General features: G+C 38.1%; 1 protein-coding gene across 1 annotated transcript; it reads left to right on the top strand.

The window, feature by feature from the left end:
* Window positions 1-6,057: 6,057 nt before the first annotated feature.
* LOC117297112 lies at window positions 6,058-22,761 on the top strand. The gene is made up of 3 exons (XM_033780249.1): window positions 6,058-6,140; window positions 9,706-10,093; window positions 21,908-22,761. Exons 1-3 carry the CDS (start codon window positions 6,073-6,075, stop codon window positions 22,352-22,354), a joined length of 903 nt encoding a protein of 300 aa, XP_033636140.1. The 5' UTR covers window positions 6,058-6,072; the 3' UTR covers window positions 22,355-22,761.
* Window positions 22,762-23,611: the final 850 nt, after the last annotated feature.

The following is a 23,611-nucleotide window of genomic DNA, read 5'->3' as shown; positions in this document are numbered from 1 at the left end:
CAGCTAGCACATTATTATTCTGGTGCGACTTTTTTGCTGTTTATCTCCTCTAAAAAAAAAATCAAATCACCACAGATTCGACTTTCCAAATCAAGAAAAGATGCTGCATGACTCCAATTTCAATTAATAATAATATTTATACTATTTACTAATATTATATTTATAAATAATAATAAAGAATACAAAAAGCAAAGGCAAAGTCAGATCAACTCTGGTCGGACACGGATGTAGAAATATTTTGCGACTTTGAAGGGAGTAGGGCACCGGGGGTTTTACAACTAAACTGCGCCAATAAAGTATCTAAACACTTACAAATGGTCAGATTTATCGGAACCTGAAATAGTATACCAAAATTTAATTGTTCGTTTCTATTCACCGTTAATTTCTGCACGTTTTGAAACATCTTGTGTTGCGCTACGATGTTGTTTGGTGGATTTATGGCACTTGAGTGGCTTAAGGTCGAATTTCAAAAGTTGCAAAAGCCCCTATTCACCCCAATTCCAAAAGGGAACTCACATAAGCATCACACTCAGACAAAATCAAGACAAAAGACACAAACTCGTTTCGTTTACATGACCATGAAATTAATTGCCGTATCTTTAACTCTAAAACTGCTGTTATCCTGTCCTCCATTCTTGGTGTGTCCTCCATCATTGTCCTGAACGACAAGGAGTCGTCTTCTCATACTCTCAATGAGACCTCTGATCTGTCCCTGGTCAATCCCCTGCCATTTCCTGATCAGGATGCGTCGCAAACCCCTCGAGAGTGGTGTCAGGCTTTATGGACTTGTTCACTTTCTTCTTCTGCTGCAGAAGTCACCCTCGGACGGCCACTCCTTGGCAGGTCGTCCACATTTCCCTGAGCTTGGTAGCGATTCCACCATTTAATGACCGTCGCTGGTGACGTTTTTACCTGATGAGCTGCAGCTCGCATCGACGTACCGGCTTCTATCAAACCAACGATCCGTCCTTTTTCCTGTTTGGTCGTTTGAGCCATCTTACCTGTTATCTTGAAACACATTTCCCTGTCTTACCATATTGTTGTATGCCTCCCATCTTTGACCCCTTTGTTTGGTTACTGACAATTATTGGTGAGTATGTTCATCGCAACCGATTTATACAAAACGCGACCAAAAAAACATCATTTATAAAAGGCGAGCAAAAGAAACGCCGATCTTACTCGTCACAATACAACTATTTAGCTTGAATAGGGGCTTTTGCAACTTTTGAAATTCGACCTTAAGCCACTCAAGTGCCCGTAAATCCACCAAACAACATCGTAGCGCAACACAAGATGTGTCAAAATGTGCAGAACTTAACGGTGACTCAAAATTAATAATTATTTTTTGGCATTCTGTTTCAGGTTCCGAGATATCTGACCATTTGTAAGTGTTTAGATACTTTATTGGCGCAGTTTACGTACATACACTGCATGTATCGTGTATGGAATTCAATATTGAAGGTAGAATAAAATTTTAAGGAAACCAACACTACCTCCATGTATGGGACATAATATGACCAACAATCGACACACCCAACGCACACGGAACAAAACAGAGTCGAGCAATACATAATATTACAGAAGACGAGCACAGTTTGTTGGCAATTTATGAACGTCGCCATCAATTAACGCTAGCCCCACTAGTGTGGCCAAGATATGGCGGCCATGATGATTATGATGGTGTTCGTGCGTCACTCGCTTTACAACGAAATCATGTTCCAACATGCCCCACACAACCCTCCCCAAACTTACCTTACATATCCTGACATGTACATTATGATTTGGTATTCCAAATGTCGGTTCCTAATACACAATTTCCAGAGTAAACATTCCCACAAACGGTTTATTCCAGCTAACAAAAAAACCCAAAAGGTCCCGAATTTTAGTTTTCCGTTTGGGATTCCCCTTTTCATCACCCCGCAATTTTAGTGGGGTCTTCCACTTTTTATAGGGTATACTTTTTAAACCCTTCACTTAAAGAATCCGCTCTTTTGTTGTGTTTTTACAAACTACACATAATTCTTACTTCAAAAGATATAAACAAATATCATAAATAATAACCGTGGCTTCTTATTTAAATAGTTGCAGTGAAACACTACACAAAAAATGCACATTAAAGTTAAGGTAGTAGGTAACTCACCCTAAAAAAAAAAAGCCGACTATCTTTGGCCATAGAGTTCTGTCCTTACTCTATGCTTTGACATGACGTAGACGTTCATGACGCTATTTATAGAAAAGTCAGTTGAGAGAACGCCAGCTGAATTGCAATAGTGATGTCATCATTTTTTGTGCAGGCAATTGTATTATGTGGCAGGGAATTGCCCTTAGTCTTGCGACATCACAGAAATCGACAGAGCGGAAATCATTGTGAAAGATAACGGCGTCCTTTTGTTCGATTGTGGTGATATAATTGATTTCAAGGCTGAGATTGCGGTTTCTCTGCATCAGCCAAGAAAAAATGGCAATAGGGTAGACTGAAAGTCAAAATCACAGACTTGGAACCAAGCCTATAGTGGGTGACAACATGGAGGAAAAACTATTTCTTCCTCCATGCTGACAATAACATAAGGCTGTACTATTCTATAACCATGGGGACGAAAAACATTGCTTAGAAACCACCATCAGTGGTTGTGGCGTGGCAGAGTATCACAACAAAATAAATGTTATTCACGGTTAAAATAAAAATCACAGTGGGGGGGGGGGGGGGGACAAGAAAGTGGATAAAAATATCAAAATAGTTTCAGCAATTGTGTGACTGGCGACATGCATAAACAACAAAATTCTTTGCAGGGATTTTAAAGAAAATCGGTTGAAAATATTTAGTCAAAATCATGTCTCGATCGTATGACTAAAAATTAGTGTTGTTTAGTGACTATGGAGGAAGAAGAAATATTTCTTTCTCCATGTTTTGACTGATATATTTTAGAGTGTTCCTTTTCTTATGATTATTGTTCAAATTTGTATTCACTTCATGAGTTGTCGAATCACCCTCTCCCTCATTGAAACAAATCAAGCCAATACTCAGGTTTAGGACAAAGCTGAGTATTGGCTTGATTTTTGTTCAAAGGACACTCGTCCAAGGTCCGGGTGACAAGAATACCCCCCCCCCCCCCCCCGTCATTACCAAGGTTAGATCCGGAGTTTCGTCACAGTTCGTAGAAATGTACGTTAAAAAGTGTGCAACACGTAACCTTAAATCTATTGATGTTGATGTTTTCCGCAATGATCTGGTTGAGTTACTCTATGACTTTGATATGACTTCTACCAATCTTGACTCTTGTGTGCAGAATTATGAGGATATCCTTAGTGGTCTTTTGAATAAGCATGCGCGCCAGCTCGGACTAGATCAGTTCGTGTAAGAACTCATAGTCCTTGGTTTAATGTTGCTATACAGACTGCTAGAAAACTGCGCAGGGTTCATGAGAGAAAATGGAGGCACACAAGGCTAGAGATTGATAGACAGTTATATTGTAATCAAAGGAAAAATGTTAATGAATTAATTAATGTCGCTAAAATTGAATAATTATTACTCCTCTCAAATTACGGACTGTTCAGGCGATCAGAAAAAGTTATTTAAAGTCGTAAATGGGTTACTACATCAAGCCAAGAAAACGCCTGTCTTGCCCAGTAGTGTATCAGATGCGGTTTGGGCTGATAGTTTTTCTCGCTATTTCAGTAAACAAAATTCTTAATATTCGTAGTATTTTCCCTGTATCAACTAGCTCTACTATGTCGCAAACTAACCATTTACCTGTGTGTGCTCAGGTATCAAATATTTCCCAGTTTGCATCCGCTACTGTGTTTGAGGCCAAGAAGTTGATAAGAAGTTCTCCTTCTAAATCATGTGAACTGGACCCCATACCTACTGATCTTTTTAAAAAAGTGTATTGATGTTGCAGCACCTCTTATTACTACTATTGTGAACAAGTCTTTTGAGCAGGGTAGTTTCCCAGACAGTCTTAAGACAGCTTACATTCGTCCCCTTATCAAGAAGCCAGGTTTAGATGTTGAGACTTTGTCTAACTACCGACCGGTGTCTAATTTGAAGTTTATTGGCAAGACCATCGAGCGCATTGTTGCATCCGGATTGAATACTGTTATCTCTGACTCTGGCCTTGCTAATAAATTTCAGTCAGCATACAGGTGCAAGCATAGCACTGAATCGGCACTCTTGCGAGTGCAAAATGACATTCTATGTGCTATGGATAACGGCTATGTGACTGCCCTGATTCTGCTTGATTTGAGTGCGGCTTTTGACACTGTGGATCACACTATTTTGCTCAAGAGACTTCGTGATATTATTGGTTTACAAGGTAATGCCAATCCTATTTGCAAAACAGACCACAACATGTTCGCATTGGCAATTCCACATCGGATCGAGTTGTTCATGATTTTTCGGTCCCTCAGGGGTCAGTTCTTGGACCGCTGTGGTTTACAGTTTACACCTACCCAGTTCATAGCATCATCATGAAACACAATCTAAATTATCATGTATATGCTGATGACACTCAGTTATATTTCTCTTTTAAACCATCACAAATTTCTGCTGATGAGAGCATTAATCGTATTGAAACATGTGTTTCTGAAATTCGTGTTTGGATGCAGGACAACTTCCTTAAGCTAAATGATCACAAGACAGAATTTCTTATACTCGGTTCACGGCAACAACTTTCTAAAATTACTATTTCCCACATTAATATTGGTGACTCCGAAGTCACCGCTGTTGCAAAAGCTCGCAATCTTGGTGTGTTATATTATTCGACTCTTCCATGACACTTAGTTCACATTATTTCTAGTATTTCACGCTCTACAACATTTCATATCCGTAATATAGGCAAAGTCAGGAAATATTTGACACAAAATGCAACTGTGCAGATAGTCCACTCTGTTGTAGTTTCTAGACTGGATATGTGCAATTCACTTCTATATGGCCTTCCTTGTACTCAAATTGAACGTCTTCAACGTATTCAAAACTATACTGCTCGTGTTATTACCTTAGCTAAAAAGTCCTGCCATATAACGCCGATTTTAAAAGAATTACACTGGTTACCAGTAAGCAGTAGGATTAAGTATAAACTTTTGCTTTTCGTGTATAAATCGCTCACCAGTAATGCCCCTGCATATATTGATGATCTTCTCAGCTCATACAATCCTCCTCGAAAACTCCGGTCTTATAATTCTAGCCTCCTTATTGAGCCCATTTCCAAACATTCATGGGGAGACCGATCTTTTTCACATGCTGCCCCTCGTCTATGGAACAAACTGCCTGCACTAGTAAAATCATCCGTTTCTTTGACCCAATTTAAAAAACAACTGAAAACACATCTCTTCAAACAGGCATTTGATTCAATGGTTTAATTATTGTTATTTTTGTTACCTTTTAGGATGGTTTTTCTTAAATATTGCACTTGTATTATTGTATTCTATACCACGTGTTCTAGATTTCTCTCAACTTAGGTTTACATTTTAATTTGTGTTGTTGTTGTTGTATATTAATTAATGCTATTGTTTGTATTTTAGCACCATGAGCACTTCTGTGGATTTGTGCGCTTTATAAGTTTTCATTATTATTATTATTACTAAGGCTAAAACACACTTATAAGGTATATTCACCAGATATATTTCCGTTTGAAATGGTGGAAGAAATTACCCATAGGCATATTGCATAAAAGAAGCATGCTGTTGTATTTTTTGAAGCGTACCAAACGTAAATGTGCAATAATAATAACAACAAGTTTGACCTTGCAACTATTGCATTTCAATAATACGGGAACTTCCCACATTCGTTGAGAAAATTTCCACACCAGTCACCTGGAAAGGTCGGCATTGTTTCCGAAATAAGGTTTCCTATTGCACATGGTACGATGGCTAGATAGAGTAAACACTTCAACAACGAAAGGTGGTCATAGTGTATACTTGTAGACTTGATTTCAAGTCTGAGATGGCAGTTTTGTCCGCATCTACTCGCCCTAACTCGAGAGCATAGGTTCGTCCACAAGAGGGCGCTATTTCACCCGCTTGCGCCGAATCACCGTTGTGCTTCTTCTACTATACTTCAAGAACACATTGATTATGAGGAGACAAAACATTCAACAACAACAAAAACGGGTCACAGGGAGACTTAAAACAAAGTGTAAAAGGTAATTATCGCACATAAAAATAATTATGCACATTAAGAGTGCAATGTTAGCACAGCCTTAAAGGCAGTGGACACTATTGGTAATTAGAACCTTCACAGTTGGTGTATCTCAACATATGCATCAAAATAACAAACCTGTGAAAATTTGAGCTCAATCTGTCATCGAACTTGCGTGATAATAATGAAAGAAAAAAAAACCATTGTCACACGAAGTTGTGTGCGTTTAGATGGTTGATTTTGAGACCTCAAGTTCTAAATCTGAGGTCTCGAAATCAAATTCGTGGAAAATTACTTCTTTCTCAAAAACTATGGCACTTCAGAGGGTGCCGTTTCTCACAATGTTTTATACCATCAACCTCTCGTCATTACTCATTACCAAGTAAGGATTTAAGCTAATAATTATTTTGAGTAATTACCAATAGTGTCCACTGCCTTTAAGCATTACGCTGCAAAAACTGGGTTGTATCATAGTCCTTGTGCCCTATGTCAGTGTTGTCACAATAGACAATCAGGAGCCAAAATAACAACAGTACGATTACTTTGGTGTCATTTTTACATCATTTTGTGATGTTAATTTTGATTCATTTTGTTTTGTATTATTACAAAAACCAGGGTGTCAAAACCTGACCCTAATACACGACGTTAAAGCTTTCATAATATGGCTACACTTAACCCCCCCCCCCCCCCGCCCCCACACCTCCATCCCCCTTACAAACTTCTTCCGAAAGACGATTCGAAAGAGGGCGCCCTTCTTTGAATCATCCACCCAAAGCCCATGCTAATTTCCCATGGGGGACGTAATCTCCGGCAGACAGATTTCCTTGTAACCGGTAATGTTTAACTCAACACCGGGATCTGCAGAAGGCGTTTTCTGGACTAATGCGCCAAATCTCCTACGGGGATGACACCCGCTCATTTAAGGCAACCAGTTTACATTACCAAGAAAGGGATCTAGAAGGCCCATGCAGGTGCGCCTTGCTGAAAGATGTTACAAGCCATGTTACAAGAAAGTGTTTTTATTTCTTCAAAAATCCAATCCAAATCAGACCGAAGATACAGAGTGATGAAAGCGCACGGTTGTGTTTTTAAGCTTAGCTACCTTGACAGCGTTCTTTCCTCCCACTTCTTACATACAGAAAGCATTTCCGTCAAATTTTGGTACTTAATCACTGTTTTAGGGGGGACTTGTTCATTTCAAACTCTAGTTTTCAAACCTGAAAAAACCTTCAGTGGGTGATGCATAGAGCAAGGATTTTGTGCGCGACCGTTTATACTTGTTTGGAGGTAGGTGGGGTCTTGACAGTTTTTTTTTAAATGTGGAAAAATGTTGGATTCACATGCAGTCGTATAGTGTCAATATTGATCACAGTGAATTTCAATCTATTAAACTTTAAGAGAGTTTTACCTTTATTTTTCTCCAACTCTTATTAATTAAATCTCTGGATTGGAGGTCCCTATTGGCAGCTTTCTTGACAGACAGCGCTGCTAAGCTTCTTCCTGCAAACCCTTCTTTCTGCAAACCCTTCTTTCTGCAAACCCTTCTTCAGCCATTCTTCGTCAAAGCTGACAGGTTCTTTATTGAAGATTCTCCTCGTGTATTGTCCGCGTGTCATTGACGTTGGGATCTACCCTTGGGGAAGTTGGAGGGAAAATTAAGCGGGTTCTTTGCTTGCTGCATATCTCTTGAGAGAAGTTCCGTTCTGTTTGCTCTCGCAAAACCTAATTATAAGCGGAAGAAGATTTTGATTTGAAGAGTAGTGAGAAATATAAAGGTACATTTCCAAGTCTTTTTTGAAGACAATCTTATTGTGTAAAATTACTTGTATTATTCACTGTATGCATTGTTTGTAGTTCTTCTTTGATGTGATGAAGAATAATGAGAAATAAGATTTCACCGAAATATTAAACAACTGATTCCACACGTGAATGGTGCGGGCCTGTTTTATGCTTCGTTTTTGAAAGGGCAGAGGCATAAAAGGCATTTCCTCCTCAAAGGGGTTAGGGAATTGTAAACTGTCTTCTAATCTACACCAAGGGCACCAAGGCAATGACCAGGGGTGTAGGCAATCGTTTTCGTTGCCCCATGAAGTAATCATGCCTGAGCGTTGAATGGCAGCATAAAAAGTAACATGAAACCAAAGTGAGATCAAAACCCTGTGAGGACATTGTAACTTTCTACTGTAGCATTTCAAGGGCAGCAAGGCAAAGGCCAGGGGGCATGTAAGCAAATCGCATTCGTTGCTCCATGAAGTATCAGGCGTGGCATTTTTGGCAGCGTAAAACTTGAAACCGAAATGAAACCAAAAGCGAAATCAAACATGCCTTTACCATCTAAGAATAAAGCAAGGTGATCAATCTAAACCACGCCCTACAGTATCCGGTGATATTTTCAAAGTATGAGCAAAGCTTTGAAGTCTCGACAGGGTGCCTTAGACTACCTTACTAATAACAACTTTACCGCACAACAAAAACACCTAAATTGAGTCTATACCCTTACATAAAATGAGTCACTCTTGCGAAAGGCCCGCTCGCTGGGACGGCCAACTCCCCGTGTCTTGAATCAACATTTTCCCCTGACTCTATGGGTCATAGGACTTATTGCAAAGATTGAATTACATTTTCTAAGATTTGAATACTGTGTGACACACATTTTCGAATGTCATTGAAAAACTCATACATAACGGTTGATGCTAAAATATAGAGCTGAGTGAAAAAAATCGCAGACAGTGTCAGTGTTCATGTTTTGTGCGATCAACTGTTATTATAGGCCTATCACGAACTATACAAAAAAAATTCTCGAAAATTAAGGTTTAACCCGCAATATGTGAGCCAGGAAAAGTTAGCGAAAACCGTGCACAGTTGTCAGCATTTTAACACATTGTCCCTAAGTTTTGGTTGCAACAACCGACACCAGCTGTTGTGTTTTATTAATAGGGTTCCAGAAACAGTTTTACCACAAGTTTTTGCAGTGTGCCTATAATTGCCTTCTACAGCAAGATAAAAGGCCAACTGAAGAATTATTTTTATTATACAGAGTTTCACAATATTGACATGAAATTTAAGGCACATTCAAACTTCATTACCTCGCTAAGCAGCACAAAGACACAACACACACTCTTTACTGTGGATCGAAAAATCTTATTACATTTAGCCGTAGAATTCTTGTAAAGTATAACATACAACGCTGTGCGTTTTTTGAGGAGTGTGTGAGGCCCTCTTTTGACAACTTTGCAGACAGTATACATCAGTCGTTTGCAATACAACTTTACATACAACTCAATGCATAAACTCAATCTGTGCAAGTTAGATATCCGTTTACAGGATGCGAGTTAAACAGACTTCCTTCACTTTCAACAGTATTTTCACCAAAAGATGAATTTGGCACAGGTTCTAGGTACTTCCTCTAAAACAGGATTTCTTGTTAGAACTTACACCGTCGAGAAGGAGTGAGCCATTATGAAATCCTACAGCACTCTGAGGATTATGAATTAATAATGTGTGAATTCATATCTAGTGAGTGTGAATTCATATCTAGTGAACACTCAAAATTTATGTATTTGAAATAGGATCATGGGCGACTATGTCAACTGCGACTCATCAGAAGAAACAACTTTCAAGGACTCCACTTTAACGGACGTTGGTGTTGAACTGGGCACCAATTCTGACACCACCAGACGTGTGCGCGGTGTGCGATTCCTAGCCGAGTTAACAATTAGCATAAATCACACCAGTGACTCGTCACCGACCGTGCACTCGACTTGCGAGGAGCCGAGTCGACGTGCTCCGCCGGTGGTCGGCCCGGCCGGCAGTAGTTTCTACGGCAAGGAGCAGAGAACATGCGACCGAGACCAAGGCATGAGCCGTGAGCCAGTGCAATTTCAACGGTGGAGGACGGACAGAAGAGAGCGGGAAGCAAAAATGGAACAGAATATTAAATGGCTGAGGGAGGAAATCGTAAGTTGCAAAAATATTTTCGAAATTATTTATTTTGTTTTGTCAGATTTGTTGGTCAGTCTTGCAAAGGTGGTTCAGAACAACAATTGGGCTTCACGACTGTTTAATGTCTACTCCTGCAAATCTTTAAACTCTTTAGCGTTCAAGATTGAAGGTGCTGAAATAGCAATTATTATTATGATATTTCCTCATCCCTTTAAGTAACACCCGATTGCTATTTCCTGTAAGGATTAATTTTTGAACTACACTGTTTTCCATTCTCACTATGATGTGACCACAAACCAGGCCAAACCATTGTTATAACAAGATAAATTAATAGGTAAGGAATGTACAAAATTGTGAGCTTGTTCTCCATTTTGGATTAATTTGGAATTGGTAAAAAGAACATCTTTACTGCAGTAATAATGGACATACCTCGAATCTATTCAAGAATTTGAGAGAGGACAAATTCATTTATAAACATGCCACATAGCCCCACCGTCAACTCTAATCAATTTCATTCTTTATCCAAATATTGAGCCAAATCTAACACAATAAGGAAAGGTAAATTGCTTTAAGGCATGGTTTAAATTAAACGAGAAAACAATACACAGAATCGCTCTGGAACCAATACTTAAGAGGTTGACATTTGACCCCTGCAGGCTCCTGATCGGGAAAGCGACAGGAAATCCTTCATTTGGCCAGTAAGTAAAAATTGCAAACCTGCAACTACTGGCACCCGGGACACTATTGGTAATTACTCAAGATAATAATATTGTTAGCATAAAGTTCTACTTGGTAACGAGCAGTGGAGAGCTGTTGATAGTAATTACTAATTGAGTAACTTGAGTAACTATTAGTGTCAAGTGCCTTTAAAGCCATTATACACTTTCGGTAAACAGTATTGTCCAAGTCCCACACGTGTATCACAACTTATATATAAAATAACAGTCATGTGGAAATTTAGGCTCAATCGGACATCGGAGTCGGGAGAAAATAACGGGAAACCCACTCCTGTTTTCGCACGTTTCGCCGTGTCATGACATGGGTTTATAACAAATTCGTAATTCTCGCTAACGAGAATTTATATTGTTTTACCGTTTTCTCAAAAAGTAAAGCATTTCATGGACTAATATTTCAAGAGAAGTATTTCACCATTACCTTCTGTAAACCCTGTAAATTATTTGTAAATCTGTGAACTTTTTTTTTTCTGTACCGAAAGGGTCCAATGGCAGTGGACACTATTATTATTGGTAATTACTCAAAATAATTATTGGAATAAAACCTTTCTTGGTGGCGAGTAATGTTGAGAGGTTGATGGTATAAAACATTGTGAGAAACGGCTCCCTCTGAAGTGACGAAAAATAAATAATTTTCCACGAATTTGATTTCGAGACCTCAAGTTTAAAATTTGAGGTCTCAAAATCAAGCATCTGAAAGCACACAACTTCGTGTGACAAGGGTGTTTTTCTTCTTTTATTATTGTCTCGCAACTTCGACGGCCGATTGAGCTCAAATTTTCACAAGTTGGTTATTTTATGAAGGCTATAGTCTTTGACAATTACCGATAGTGTCCACTGCCTTTAAGTGTCAGGTATTCAGACGGAACTTGAGGCAATCGTAAAGGTCAATCAACTTTGTTTAATTTTGGTTTCCGGTCATGTGCGTCTGTCCGTTGGATCTAAATCGAGGGCAGAGGGGGAAATTAGCCCGGGCCCAAAAATGTCATAGAGCTATTGACAATACAATTTTAGCTTTACATACTAATGTTACACAAGGTTTTTTTTTTTCGTTTTTCTATAAGTATCAAATTTGATTTTTTTTTAGTGCACACAGGGAAAACAATTTTCACTTTTTACTTGTAATCTGTGATGAAATAAATTGTCACTACGGTACACTCAATGCCCACTCAGTTATGCTCAGCGAAAAAAATTTGCTCTCAGCAATACAAAATTGTGCATACCTGTACATGTATATTCCTAATTTCTGCTTAGCATTTTTAGGGAATATTTCAGCTTAAGCAGACCTGCTTGGCACCACTGTTCATTGTGCTACTTATGTTGTGCGTTAGAATGAAGAGGAAGTAAAGCCACATAAAATAAAATAAAGTTTGTTTTTTAAAGTTTTGTTGACATGCCAAAATATAAAATCAAGAATAAAGAAATCATCACAATCACTTTAAAACAGAGTTTTTTTATTTTTATGTTTTCAATAGTTTTGTCAAACAAATTTAACTCCTAGATGGCATTTTATGTAAACTTTTTCAAACAACTAAGCACAGTGTAGCCCAAGTAAATATCTGAAGAATTGTTCTTGCTTTGCCAACATGAATAAAAAACTTCTTTTCAAACCTGTACATTTTGAAACAAAATATCAGCTGAAAAGGTTGTTTTTTATGATTTTAAAAAAAAAAAAAATTAAAAAAAATGGGGTCGGGGGTTTTGAACGGTCGGGCGGGGACGATCAACAATGTTTTTTATGTGGCCTAACATCACAGATGGTCGAAACACTGTCATAAAACGAAGTTGAGAATTACCCTCAAAACCTTGTAACTAATCGCGTGTTCATTCAAAGTAAAACGTACAGTAGAATCGTGACTTTTAAAAGACTAAAAGTAGATGTACAACTGTAGGTCTTCGAAATTTGATTGTGTGACTAGGGGTCACAAGTGGCAATGCCCCCACACATAACAATTGATTTTATTCTCCGTAAACTAAAACTCACCCACATACAATGGCGAGAAAAGTCAACAGAACCGTCTAAATAATGCACTAACAATCTTTCTTCTGCAGCAATAACTTTTGTTGTCAGTCGGGGTTGTTTTGATAATGTAGTCACACTTCAGGAAATATAATTATGCTAGTTTGGACTTGGACTACTTTAACATACCCGGGGTTTAGTCATCAAAATCCCATTATATAAAGTGTATCGATGAGGGTCTACACGCATGGCCCTCTGTTAGAGGGTTGGTAGAAGTTTGGTAAGCACTCTTAAAGACACTGGACACCTTTGGTAATTGTCAAAGACCAGTCTTCTAACCATAGTGTCTCAACATAATAATTAGGCAAAAAATAACAAACCTGTGAAAATTTGAACTAATTGGTCGTCGAAGTTGCGAGATAATAATGAAAGAATTCCGCACCTCAAAATCAAATTTTGGGGTCTCGAACAGTTATTTTTTAGTAATTACCAATAGTGTCCAGTGCTGTTGATAGTATAACACATCGTGTGAAACGGCTCCCTCTGAAGTAACGTAGTTTTTGAGGAAGGGGTTATTTCTCAAACAGTAAACGACTTCATGATCATGCAGCTGAATGCCTTTTATTATAAATCTGAAAGCAATGCAATAAAGGTTTTTTTTTTCATTATTCTCTTGCAATTTCGATGAACAATTGAGTCAAAATTTTAACAGATTTGTTTTGATGCATATACTGGTCTGTTATACCAAAGATGTCCAGTGCCTTTAAACCATCTACACACACTGATGAAGTCACTGGAACTGTTTACACAGTCTTTGTACTTTACACACGTGCCCTTTGCCAGCAGCAGGATACAGCCCAAATTTCACAATCAAATAAGGAAGTCCGCGGGGTTTTCCCTCTGCTTGAAACACTGGACCTCATGAAAATGTAAAATAAAAAAAAAATAAAAAAATAAAAAATGATTGCCACATCCCTTTATGAACAATGTGTTTTTACAAGTATCTATAAAGAGCCATTTATGGAAATCATCAGAAAAGTTTTCCTCGGCGATTGAAAATTGAAAATGAAATTTGAAAATTACCACTTTAGGCTCGCGTTCTAAAGGATAACAACTTGCCACAAAAAAAGTGGCTGTGAAAATCACACATACAATGTAACCTGATATAAAAGTACATAATAGAAATGTATTAGGTTTAGCCAATCATCAATCGAATTTGAAGTCACTGGAACTGTTTACACAGTCTTTGTACTTTACACGCGTGCCCTTTGCCAGGGGCAGGATACAGCCCAAATTTCACAATCAAATAAGGAAGTCCGCGGGGTTTTCCCTCTGCTTGAAACACTGGACCTCATGAAAATGTAAAAATAAAAATATAAAATAAAAATAACGATTGCCGCAACCCCTTATGAACAATGTGTTTTGTGCCATTCATGGAACTTTATCAGAAAAGTTTTCCTCGGTGATTGAAAAATGCAAATGAAATTTAAAAATGACCGCTTTGGGCTCTAGTTCTATAGGATTACACCTTGCCACAAAAAGAGTAGCTGTGAAAGTCACACATACAAAGTAACCCGATATAAAAGTACATATAATACAAATTTATTAGGTTTAGCCAATCATTTCAAGTAGCACTCAATCAAATTTGCATAATTGCCCGCGTGCTTGATGCAGCTAAAACGGTTACCAGCTGCTAGGGCGGTATTTTTACACAAAGCACTCTCACCAGTGACAGCATTGAACGTGTCACAAATGAATTCATGCACAAATGCCATAGACACCGCCAAAGTGAAAAAATGTGCAATAAACTGTTATAAACGAGACTTTTTGTAGTCAGTGGTCAGTTTTAACAACATTGCCATAGAGAGAGAGATGATGTTATCATAAATAGAGGTAAAGGGAGATAACTGTGGCAACATTGAAGATGTGAACATTGTTTGCATTGCGCATAACCCATGGTCACGGTGAAAACATAATCTGTCAAAGTGTTTGCTTTAATTGCTGTATAGTAGTTGTAAATTTGTTTCAGTAAAACACAAAATTGATGTGCGAGTCCGAATCTGGATGTTTAAATAAGGTAATGGTTATGAAATGGTTATGGTTATGGTTATTTTGTTCATGCACAGAGAATAATAATCATAGGATACCACAATCTTAATATTGTTACTGCTGTAACGCTTCCCAGATTCAAATGCGGACATAAAAAAAAACATATTATATCAATATTGTACATTATTACTTTGAAGTGAAATGTTTCTTAAAATGCTTTATGCTAATGAAAGCTGCTTCTAACCATCATTTTGAATTTTCCATTACTTTAAATAGTGATTCCAAATGTATACCTTCCCTTCAAAACTCTTCACAACGAAGCCACTAATGCATTCTCTGTGTGAACAAATAACATGAAACACATGTAACGGAATGGACTACTGTTTGAAGAGAAGAAAGCAAACAAACCAGTCCTTTTATTTTGAGTCTTTAGTCAGAAATGTTTTCGAAAGGTCATGCATCTCGCCGCGTACCATTTTTCAACAAATAAAAAGCGTCTGCCTCGACTTTCTTATTTTGATCAGCCAGCAGTGGCGGGAAATTAAGTTAGTGCAAGTCGTTTCCATACAACCAATCCACTTAAGGGTCGAGGCCTGGCCAGCCCTGCAACGTCTTAAAGACACTGGACACTATACGTTATTACTCAAAATCATTGATAGCTTGTACATTGTACAAGCAATTCAGAGCTGTTGATAGTATAAAACACTGTGAGAAACGGCTCCCTCTGAAGTTATGTAGTTTTTGAGATGTAATTTCTCGCTCAAATAATAGAAGACTTCAGCTGAAGTCTTTTATGCATCTGAAAGCACAACGTAGTGTGCAACAAGGGTGTTTTTTCTTCCAATACTCTCTTGCAACTTCGATGACCAATAATGAGTCAAATTTTTCATAGGTTTGTTATTTCATGCATAGTGAGAATACTGGTCTTTGACAATTTACCAAAATGCCTTTAAGAGGCGAGACCCCGACCTGCCCATACAACGCCTTAAACCAACCAGCCCCGAGGCGGGGATCTACTCGTTGTGTATACTGTTCCGTTTGCCAGACGACCACAAAACTCTGCCAAATAATTGCCCTTTAAAAGTGAGTGGGCTTATATTGCAGTATTTATTTCTTTATTTTTTAGAGAGAGAGATAAGACAAACTTCGAAAGGAATAACACATTTCAATTTGCTGATTTGTTTTTGCTTTCTACGAATGCGTAAAATGGAATATCGTAAAGTAGTTTTAAGCCATCAAAAGCCATCATTGAAGGGAAAATGTATCTTTGACATTTTAGAACCTTTGATTTTTGTAATTCATTATAGAAATTAACCTGTTGATATTTCATTTCAAAAGGTATTTGCGTTTTGTAAACAATAGTGAAAAGCGTTACCGCGGTAACGCTTCTTATATTAATTTTGTGGGGATAACGAGTGGTACCTTTTCCCACAAGTATAGGCCTTTACCTCGAAGTGAAATGTTTCTCAAAATGCATTCTATCCAAAGATGTTGTACTTCTTAGCATGTAAGTTTGTATTACAATTAATTTTCAAATGTTTACAGACCCTTTAAAGACAGTGGACACAATTGGTAATTGTCAAAGCCCAGTCTTCTCACTTGTTGTATATCAACATATGCATAAAATAACAAACCTGTGAAAATTTGAGCTCGATTGGTCGTCGAAGTTGCGAGATTATGAAAGAAAAAAACACCATTGTCACACGAAGTTGTGTGCTTTTAGATGCTTGATTTCGAGACCTCAAATTCTAAACTTGAGGTCTCGAAATCAAATTCGTGGAAAATGACTTCTTTCTCGAAAACTACGTCACTTCAGAGGGAGCCGTTTCTCACAATGTTTTATACCATCAACCTCTCCCCATTACTCGTTACCAAGTGAGGTTTTATGCTGATAATTATTTTGAGTAATAACCAATAGTGTCCACTGCCTTTAAGCGGCTACGTGAATTTGGGTCCTTTTTTGATTATGGTTTACCCATTGAGTAACCATGGACTCGTGTCGTGTCGTGTCCCTAAAATCTTTCCCAGGCGTCTGAATTTCGTCCAGGGAGGGAACCCTGTGAATTATCAAGCTGATAATGTAAATACGTGCCTGATAAAACACCACAATCTCGGGTATGGAACGTGGTGTACTCACACGTACATGTCATAGTCCGTTTTCGAAACTACGGTTGGGATCGGGTAAGGCCCCGTCAGTTAGTTTGAAAACGTGTGCTTTCCCTGCGGAGCCCAAACTGCTGCTCGGGCCTAAGCCATGATTTCGGAAACGACCATAGTCTGCGCCACTGATGACGTTAACATTGTCACGTCCACCGTTTTTTTTTAAAACAAAGTATTGGGTATGTTCTAGAAGAAGTTATCTTTTAAAGTATAAAGTTGATACTCAATGACTAGACTTTACCCTTTAAAAAATATATAGACAACACTGATAATTTTCAAAATATGTGTGCACTTTGTGTGAACCAGCATGATAAATAAAATTATAACACATCTGTGAAAGTTTAAGATCGATCGGTCATCGAAATCAAAAGAAAAGGAATGAAAACCCCAACCACTGTTTTAAACGCAGTACTTCGGACTCCAAGACTCCAAGAAAAAAAACAAGAATTTAGACGAAAATATTTGATGGGAAGTTATGGGTGTGTAGCCCGAAGCACCCCACTTTAAAGATTCTTCTTTCAACAGTCATAAAATGAAAACCACCGTGGGTTTCGAATTTGTCATGAACACAGTGCATGCCAGGACATGTCCAACGGGCAAAGAAAAGATTAAAACACAACCAGAAAATAACAAAATACCTCCGAGCAAAGGAATATTCTGACAATGAGTAGTCCGGGCTGGCCTTTTTTGGCAGAAATGATTTACAAATTTAATATGGTTTATCAAAACTAGACATGTCACTAGTCGCATCCATGCAAAACACATACGTCTGGTAACCCATGCATAGTACTCAATAATGCTATGTAGCATGAACTAGGCACCTGGCCCATGAATAAGACTGTCAATTGCAATCATTCGAGTATACTTTTATTTGATTTGGAACGGGCTGCCGCTGTTTTCTTAAATAGCAACATATTTTTCTATTTCAATAAACACTGGAGCCCGAGGCTAAATTGTGCTGACCTTTTCACGAAGTCATGATTTCTAAAGATCTTGGCAGCGAGTTTGATCTTAAAGAGAAGGTTCACAATTTATGAGAGTTAGTTTTGACCTTTTAACAAATACAACTGTCATTGTTGTTTTATTTGTTTGTTCGTTCTGTCGACCATTGCTCTCTTTTTATGCCTATGCACAGTTTTGAATTGTTGTAAAAACAAGCACTGTTTTGAATTGTTGTGTTAAAAAACAAACTTTTACTTATGTATTTAAAATTCAGGGCTCGTTGTGTTACTTAACTTGTTATAACACCCTCTTGTCTTTTTTGTTTCATGAACTATTTTTTCAAGGTTTGGCATGACCCTTCACAGGGAACGAATACTTTTTTTTTTTTTTTTTTTTTTTTAAGTCGTTCCATTGTTTTAATCCGATATCATATAAATTTAGAAATTTAGACTCCGGAGTGGCTCAGTTATATCCACGTGGGAAGAATACCCTGTAAATGGAATACACAATCGAGAAGCATATCTGACAGTAACGTTTCTCAATTCAAATGCTAGGGATAAAATCTTCTGTGTGTTTTTTCCTTATAACCACATTACTTCGAAGTGAAATGTTGCTCAAAACATTATACATTCGAAAGCTGCTGTATACTGCTAACCAACTAAGTTTTGATCATGCTTTGAGTTTTAAGAGTGATTACGTTTACCTCCAACTTAAAGGGTGTATGTACTTTTTGTAGGACAAAAAAAAACACAATGTCCACAGATTTACACTAAACTTACAGATAGTAGAAACTTACAGGGTTTGAAGATAATGATAGTAGAAAACTTCCCTGAAAATATTACGTGCTGAGGTGCTGTAGTTTTTGGGGAAATGAGTAAAACAATGTAATGAAAATAATTTTGGTCTCATGAGACCAAAATTATTTAAAGCATTTACAAACGTATTTTCATGACATTGTTTTACTAATTTCTCAAAAACTACAGAACCTCAGAAAGTAATATTTGAAGGGAAGCTTTCCACTATCATAATCTTCAAACCCTGTAAGTTTAATGCCATCTTACTGTTATCATGATCTTGTTCACGAGTTTACACACATCAATTTATCAAGGTTAACCCACCCTTTTAAAGCTGTCACTCACCCCTGTCAATAATTGACCTCTTTATGACCTTTGTTTCTAATAATTTTCTAATCATTTTCTGCTTTATTAACCAAAAACAGGTGTATTCTGTATGGGAGTTATTATTTTCTGGACGAGTGTTATTGCTTACTGAAGAATTAGCGTTTTATTCATTGTAATTTGTTTGAATTCCCCATTTTACAAAAATGCTGAAAAGCCGCAAGTTGACCGACATAACACTTTACAAAATACACTGTTATCCTTGACACGATCAATTAGAGTCAATGCAATGCCTCAAATCACATGTCTTAAAAGACTCAAACAGGGTCAGTACACTGAGTAGGCTAACTCTGGCACTCTTTCTGCCAGACAGTGCGATAAAAAAAAGGTACTCCCACTACCTTGATGCTATCAGAATCACATTAGCCCACTTGGACCACTCTAGCAAACTAACAGATCATCGGGAGCGCCATCAGCGTTTGCTGATCGTATTACTTCTGCAAGTAAATTGTCGCCACTTTAGAGAGTTAAAGGAAGAGTTCAAACGCGAACAATAATTGTCTGTGAAATTTATCCGTCTGAAATTAGTCACATTGTAAAACTGTTTACTGAAAACCTCAATTAAACAAAACAAACTCCCACACATGACGTAAAAGTTATGTAATTTTGACGCTAACCGTCAACGGCAGAAGTGTTTTTAGTTTTTTCAAAAGTGAATTGCCACCTACGAAAAAACAGCCCGACAGCGCACGAAGAGGGCAGAACGCACACAATATCTTGAACTGATATCAAATCTGAAACCGTGCATAAAACCGAAGCTATTTCATATAAATGGCTCAGTGATTTTTGTTATTGATGTAATTAATTCTAACATGCAATGCTGTGACATTACAAGTCCTTAGTATGACGGTTCGACCAGATGTTTTGAGCCGGTTAATTTTAAAATTTCTTGGAAATGATTGCGTGTATTTTTCGATTGCCTTGTAAATCACGTGTAATTGTAGCTAGGTAATACTGCAATAATGAACATCGAATTAATTTGTACTGTGTTGGTGGTATTTACAAGATGTGTTAAAGGATAATGACAAGAACGGTAGAGCTAAGACATGTAATAGGAGACTTTCCAACGCTAGGTGGCAGCAGACATACCGGGTAAATTTCCATTGTTTACGTAGTTCTGAACATGCGCATAATTCTGAGAACAATGGATTTACCCGGTAAGTCTGCTGCCCTCTATCGTCCCAGAAAGTCTCCCATTGTACAACGATCTGACCAGATGTTGTTAGACAAGTTAATTTGACAATTTCTTGGAAATTATTGCGAAATGTTTTCCACTTGTCATAACTTGCTATAAATCACATGCAATTAAAATGAGTGCAACATTGAATTATGTCGTTAATTTCGTATTAAATTAAAATTATCTTAATACGTAAAGCTTATAATACTAGACGCTGAAAGGTGTTACACAAGATTGTTCGAGATGACAAATAGTGTCAGACAGTGTTCATAATGTGTGTGATCAATAATTATATTACATGAAATAATAAAAATGTTAACATTTGGGCTTATTCCGTTGTTGTGTGAATAAGTAGAAAAAAATGAAAACCATGTACTGTTTTTCAGATAACTAAACAGTGACCATGGGGGGGGGGGCTATTATTAATGCCCCCCCCCCCATCACTTAAATTTGAAATCATTACGAATACACCGCCCCTGGTATTTTTCAAACCATCTGTTTGTAAAAACACATTTCATGTTCATGTTTGCCCAACTTGTTAAAATCTCATTTCCTCCAGATCAGTTAACCGTAAGGCTCATTCACCGTCTAAGATTTCGTCGCTTCTGGAATTAAAATGGAACTCGCAGAATTTCGCCATCTGCCGCGACTATCAATATGACAAGTTGTTTGTTCCCATTTAAAAAAAAAAGGGGGAGGGGGGGGGCGTCGAGTGAAACAATATAGTATTAGAATCGGGATACACTTTCGTAAATACATTTTGAAATAATAAAACGCAGTGTTATCCAATACATAAAAAAATACATTAAACAAATACAGTTCTTGGACTTGATTCCCCTCTTAAATATGGAATGGTCCGTTTTAGGATATCAATGTCTTTGCCTCCCCAAGGCAATGCACTTTTGAAAAAAAAAAAAGTAATTGGTATTTTGCCTGACATAACCAACGCTTAATTATTAAGGGCTATAATACCAGAAGTTAACCTTCATTTATTGTATTAATATTTTTATTTAATTCTTTGGACAATACAATAATTATAACCAGGGAAAGGCAGAAGTAAAACAAAAATACATTTCATAAAAACAGAGGGGCCCTCCCAGATCTTGCTCATTTATGCGTCATTTTCCTCTAGTGCTACCCGTTTGTAAAGCAGGGGTGTTTGTGTGTCAGTAAAAGCAGAACGAAAGATTGAAATCGCAGCTGTCTTGTTCTCGATTTCTGGATTAAATCCCCCACATGATGACGAACAGGAGTCTCACCACCAAGGATAGAGGGATTTCTCACGGGGGCAATATCCTCAGTCTCCCCGATGTGGTTGCCACGCCGCCCGGTCTTTTGAAATAATTCCTCGTACTTTAATCCTGGATTTGACGATCGGGGTGCAATCTCGGCTGAGGGTGGTTTAAAGGCACTGGACACGTTTGGTAATTGTCGAAGACCCATGGCATTATACACTTCGGAGAAATGGCTTCATAAGTATAGGATTCATGAGCTGATATGCCATCTCAAGGGTTATACGAAAATAGTTCTAAATTTTGTCTGTGAACCTTTGGTCTCATTTGATACAACTGCAATTGTTGTTAAGAGCAAATTATTGACAATTACTTCTTTTAAATCTCCCATACACAGGGCAAATTAAAGGAGCAGGATCAATCCCTGATGCGGCAGTTCCTCCAACTCCGGTCGGTCATCTACCAACTTAAGAGCACCATGAAAGCAGCCAACAAGGGTGCCGTGACAAAGCTCCCACGCATCGCAGCGTCCACGGACTCCTTGGTCCGGGCTAGCCACTCGGACACCGAAGTTCTCGTCGCTCGGCTAGCTGCAGACACCGAAGAAGAATCATTCGATGATGATGATTTAAACGAGATGGATGACTCGATGGGGCTGATGGAGGAGTCGTACCTACCGGAGTTTAGGAACAGGACTGTGTCCCTGATGGACCCGAGTAAGATGGGGAAGGGAAGGGGAGTGGGTGCCGCTGAGTGTGGAGGGTATGGATACCTCAAAACACGGACGATGTCGTTCTCGGTCGGTGCTTCGGCACGGGAGCTGGATCGGGCAATAATTGAGTGAAAAGGTGTCTTCCTAAACACATGATATCTATGGGAAGAAACTTTCAATATTAATAGTAAACTTGCGGGTACAACCATGTGTACATCTCTCTTGTGGGAGTGATGGCTCTGAAAAGAGCCAATGTGGTCTCGCCACTGTTTCGAACAGTGTACTCTGCTCTTGAAGAATTATTGATATCTACTTGTCAACGTATTGTGATGGTATCGACGGATCACAGTGTGTGTGTCGTCAGTGTTAAAACACTTTAAGAAGTTGTGGTTTTAAGACTGACATTATGTGGTTGTGAATAAGAGACATAAAAAAGACAACAACACAATCTAAATAGAGATGGGCTAAACACACTGCCCGAAGAAAAGACAATAGATGAACAACAAGAATAATGGATCGTCAACCAAGGACAGGGAAAAGAAAAATAGGTTAGACAGAGAAGAAGATGGAGATAATGACATCAGGGTATAATAGAGTTACTCCAAAACTTCACAGTTCAGAAAGATTTAAAGACAATCGTTTCATGCTCCTTTATAGTGTGTCAAGCCCTGCCACCGTAACTCGGTGTAACGTACAATGACTTGGTTGTGTACGATTGTGAATTAATTGCAACACATCGTCAATGTCAAAACATCCCTATAGCATCATACTGACAGGTCCTTGCAGCTACCGTTAAACCGGCACACAAACATCCCTCTGAACTTCGGCCGGCCTTGCGAGGATAATCCCTTTACTACAGCCTAATCTCTCTATGCCCCGGTTCCAAAACAAGGACGAAGGGGTGGACTTTATGAAATAGGCTACTTATACATTCACGCATAATAAGAGATACCATTGGTTGGCAAACGCCATTTTGTGCTCCAGGTAAAAGCACGCGTCACGCCACAACAATATGGCACGATGCTCCCCTCATTTTGTCACCAGTAGCGATATTGCGCAAGCTCGATGTGCTATTTCCACATTGGTTCGTGTAAATACTATGGTAACGATATTAATGAAGTCATATTTTAACAAAATATTAAACCGGATATAATTGCAAAATGTAAAAGTACAACTTGTCTTCGTTTTGTTTTGTTTTAGTAGTCCAACAATGATCTCCATTCTTCATTTTCTTTTATCGGTACAAAAAAAGATATAGACATTACACGATAACAATATTTTCTCCTAGAGTGTGTTTTAATGTGACCCTGTGGAACCGTCTTCATTCACGATAGTCAATGAATGTAGCGTCATATTTCAAATATCAAAACAAAAAAACAATACCTGTTC

Source organism: Asterias rubens, chromosome 11, assembly GCF_902459465.1.
Source record: "Asterias rubens chromosome 11, eAstRub1.3, whole genome shotgun sequence".
Classification (NCBI taxonomy): Eukaryota; Metazoa; Echinodermata; class Asteroidea; order Forcipulatida; family Asteriidae; genus Asterias; species Asterias rubens.
This window is presented reverse-complemented; position numbering and strand designations above follow the sequence as displayed.

Coding starts and splice junctions, on each gene's coding strand:
- LOC117297112 (XM_033780249.1), top strand. CDS start 6,073: ATGAGGAGACAAAACATTCAACAACAACAAAAACGGGTCACAGGGAGA. Junction 6,141..9,705: donor CTTAAAACAAAGTGTAAAAG/GTAATTATCGCA, acceptor TATTTGAAATAG/GATCATGGGCGACTATGTCA. Junction 10,094..21,907: donor AATGGCTGAGGGAGGAAATC/GTAAGTTGCAAA, acceptor TCCCATACACAG/GGCAAATTAAAGGAGCAGGA.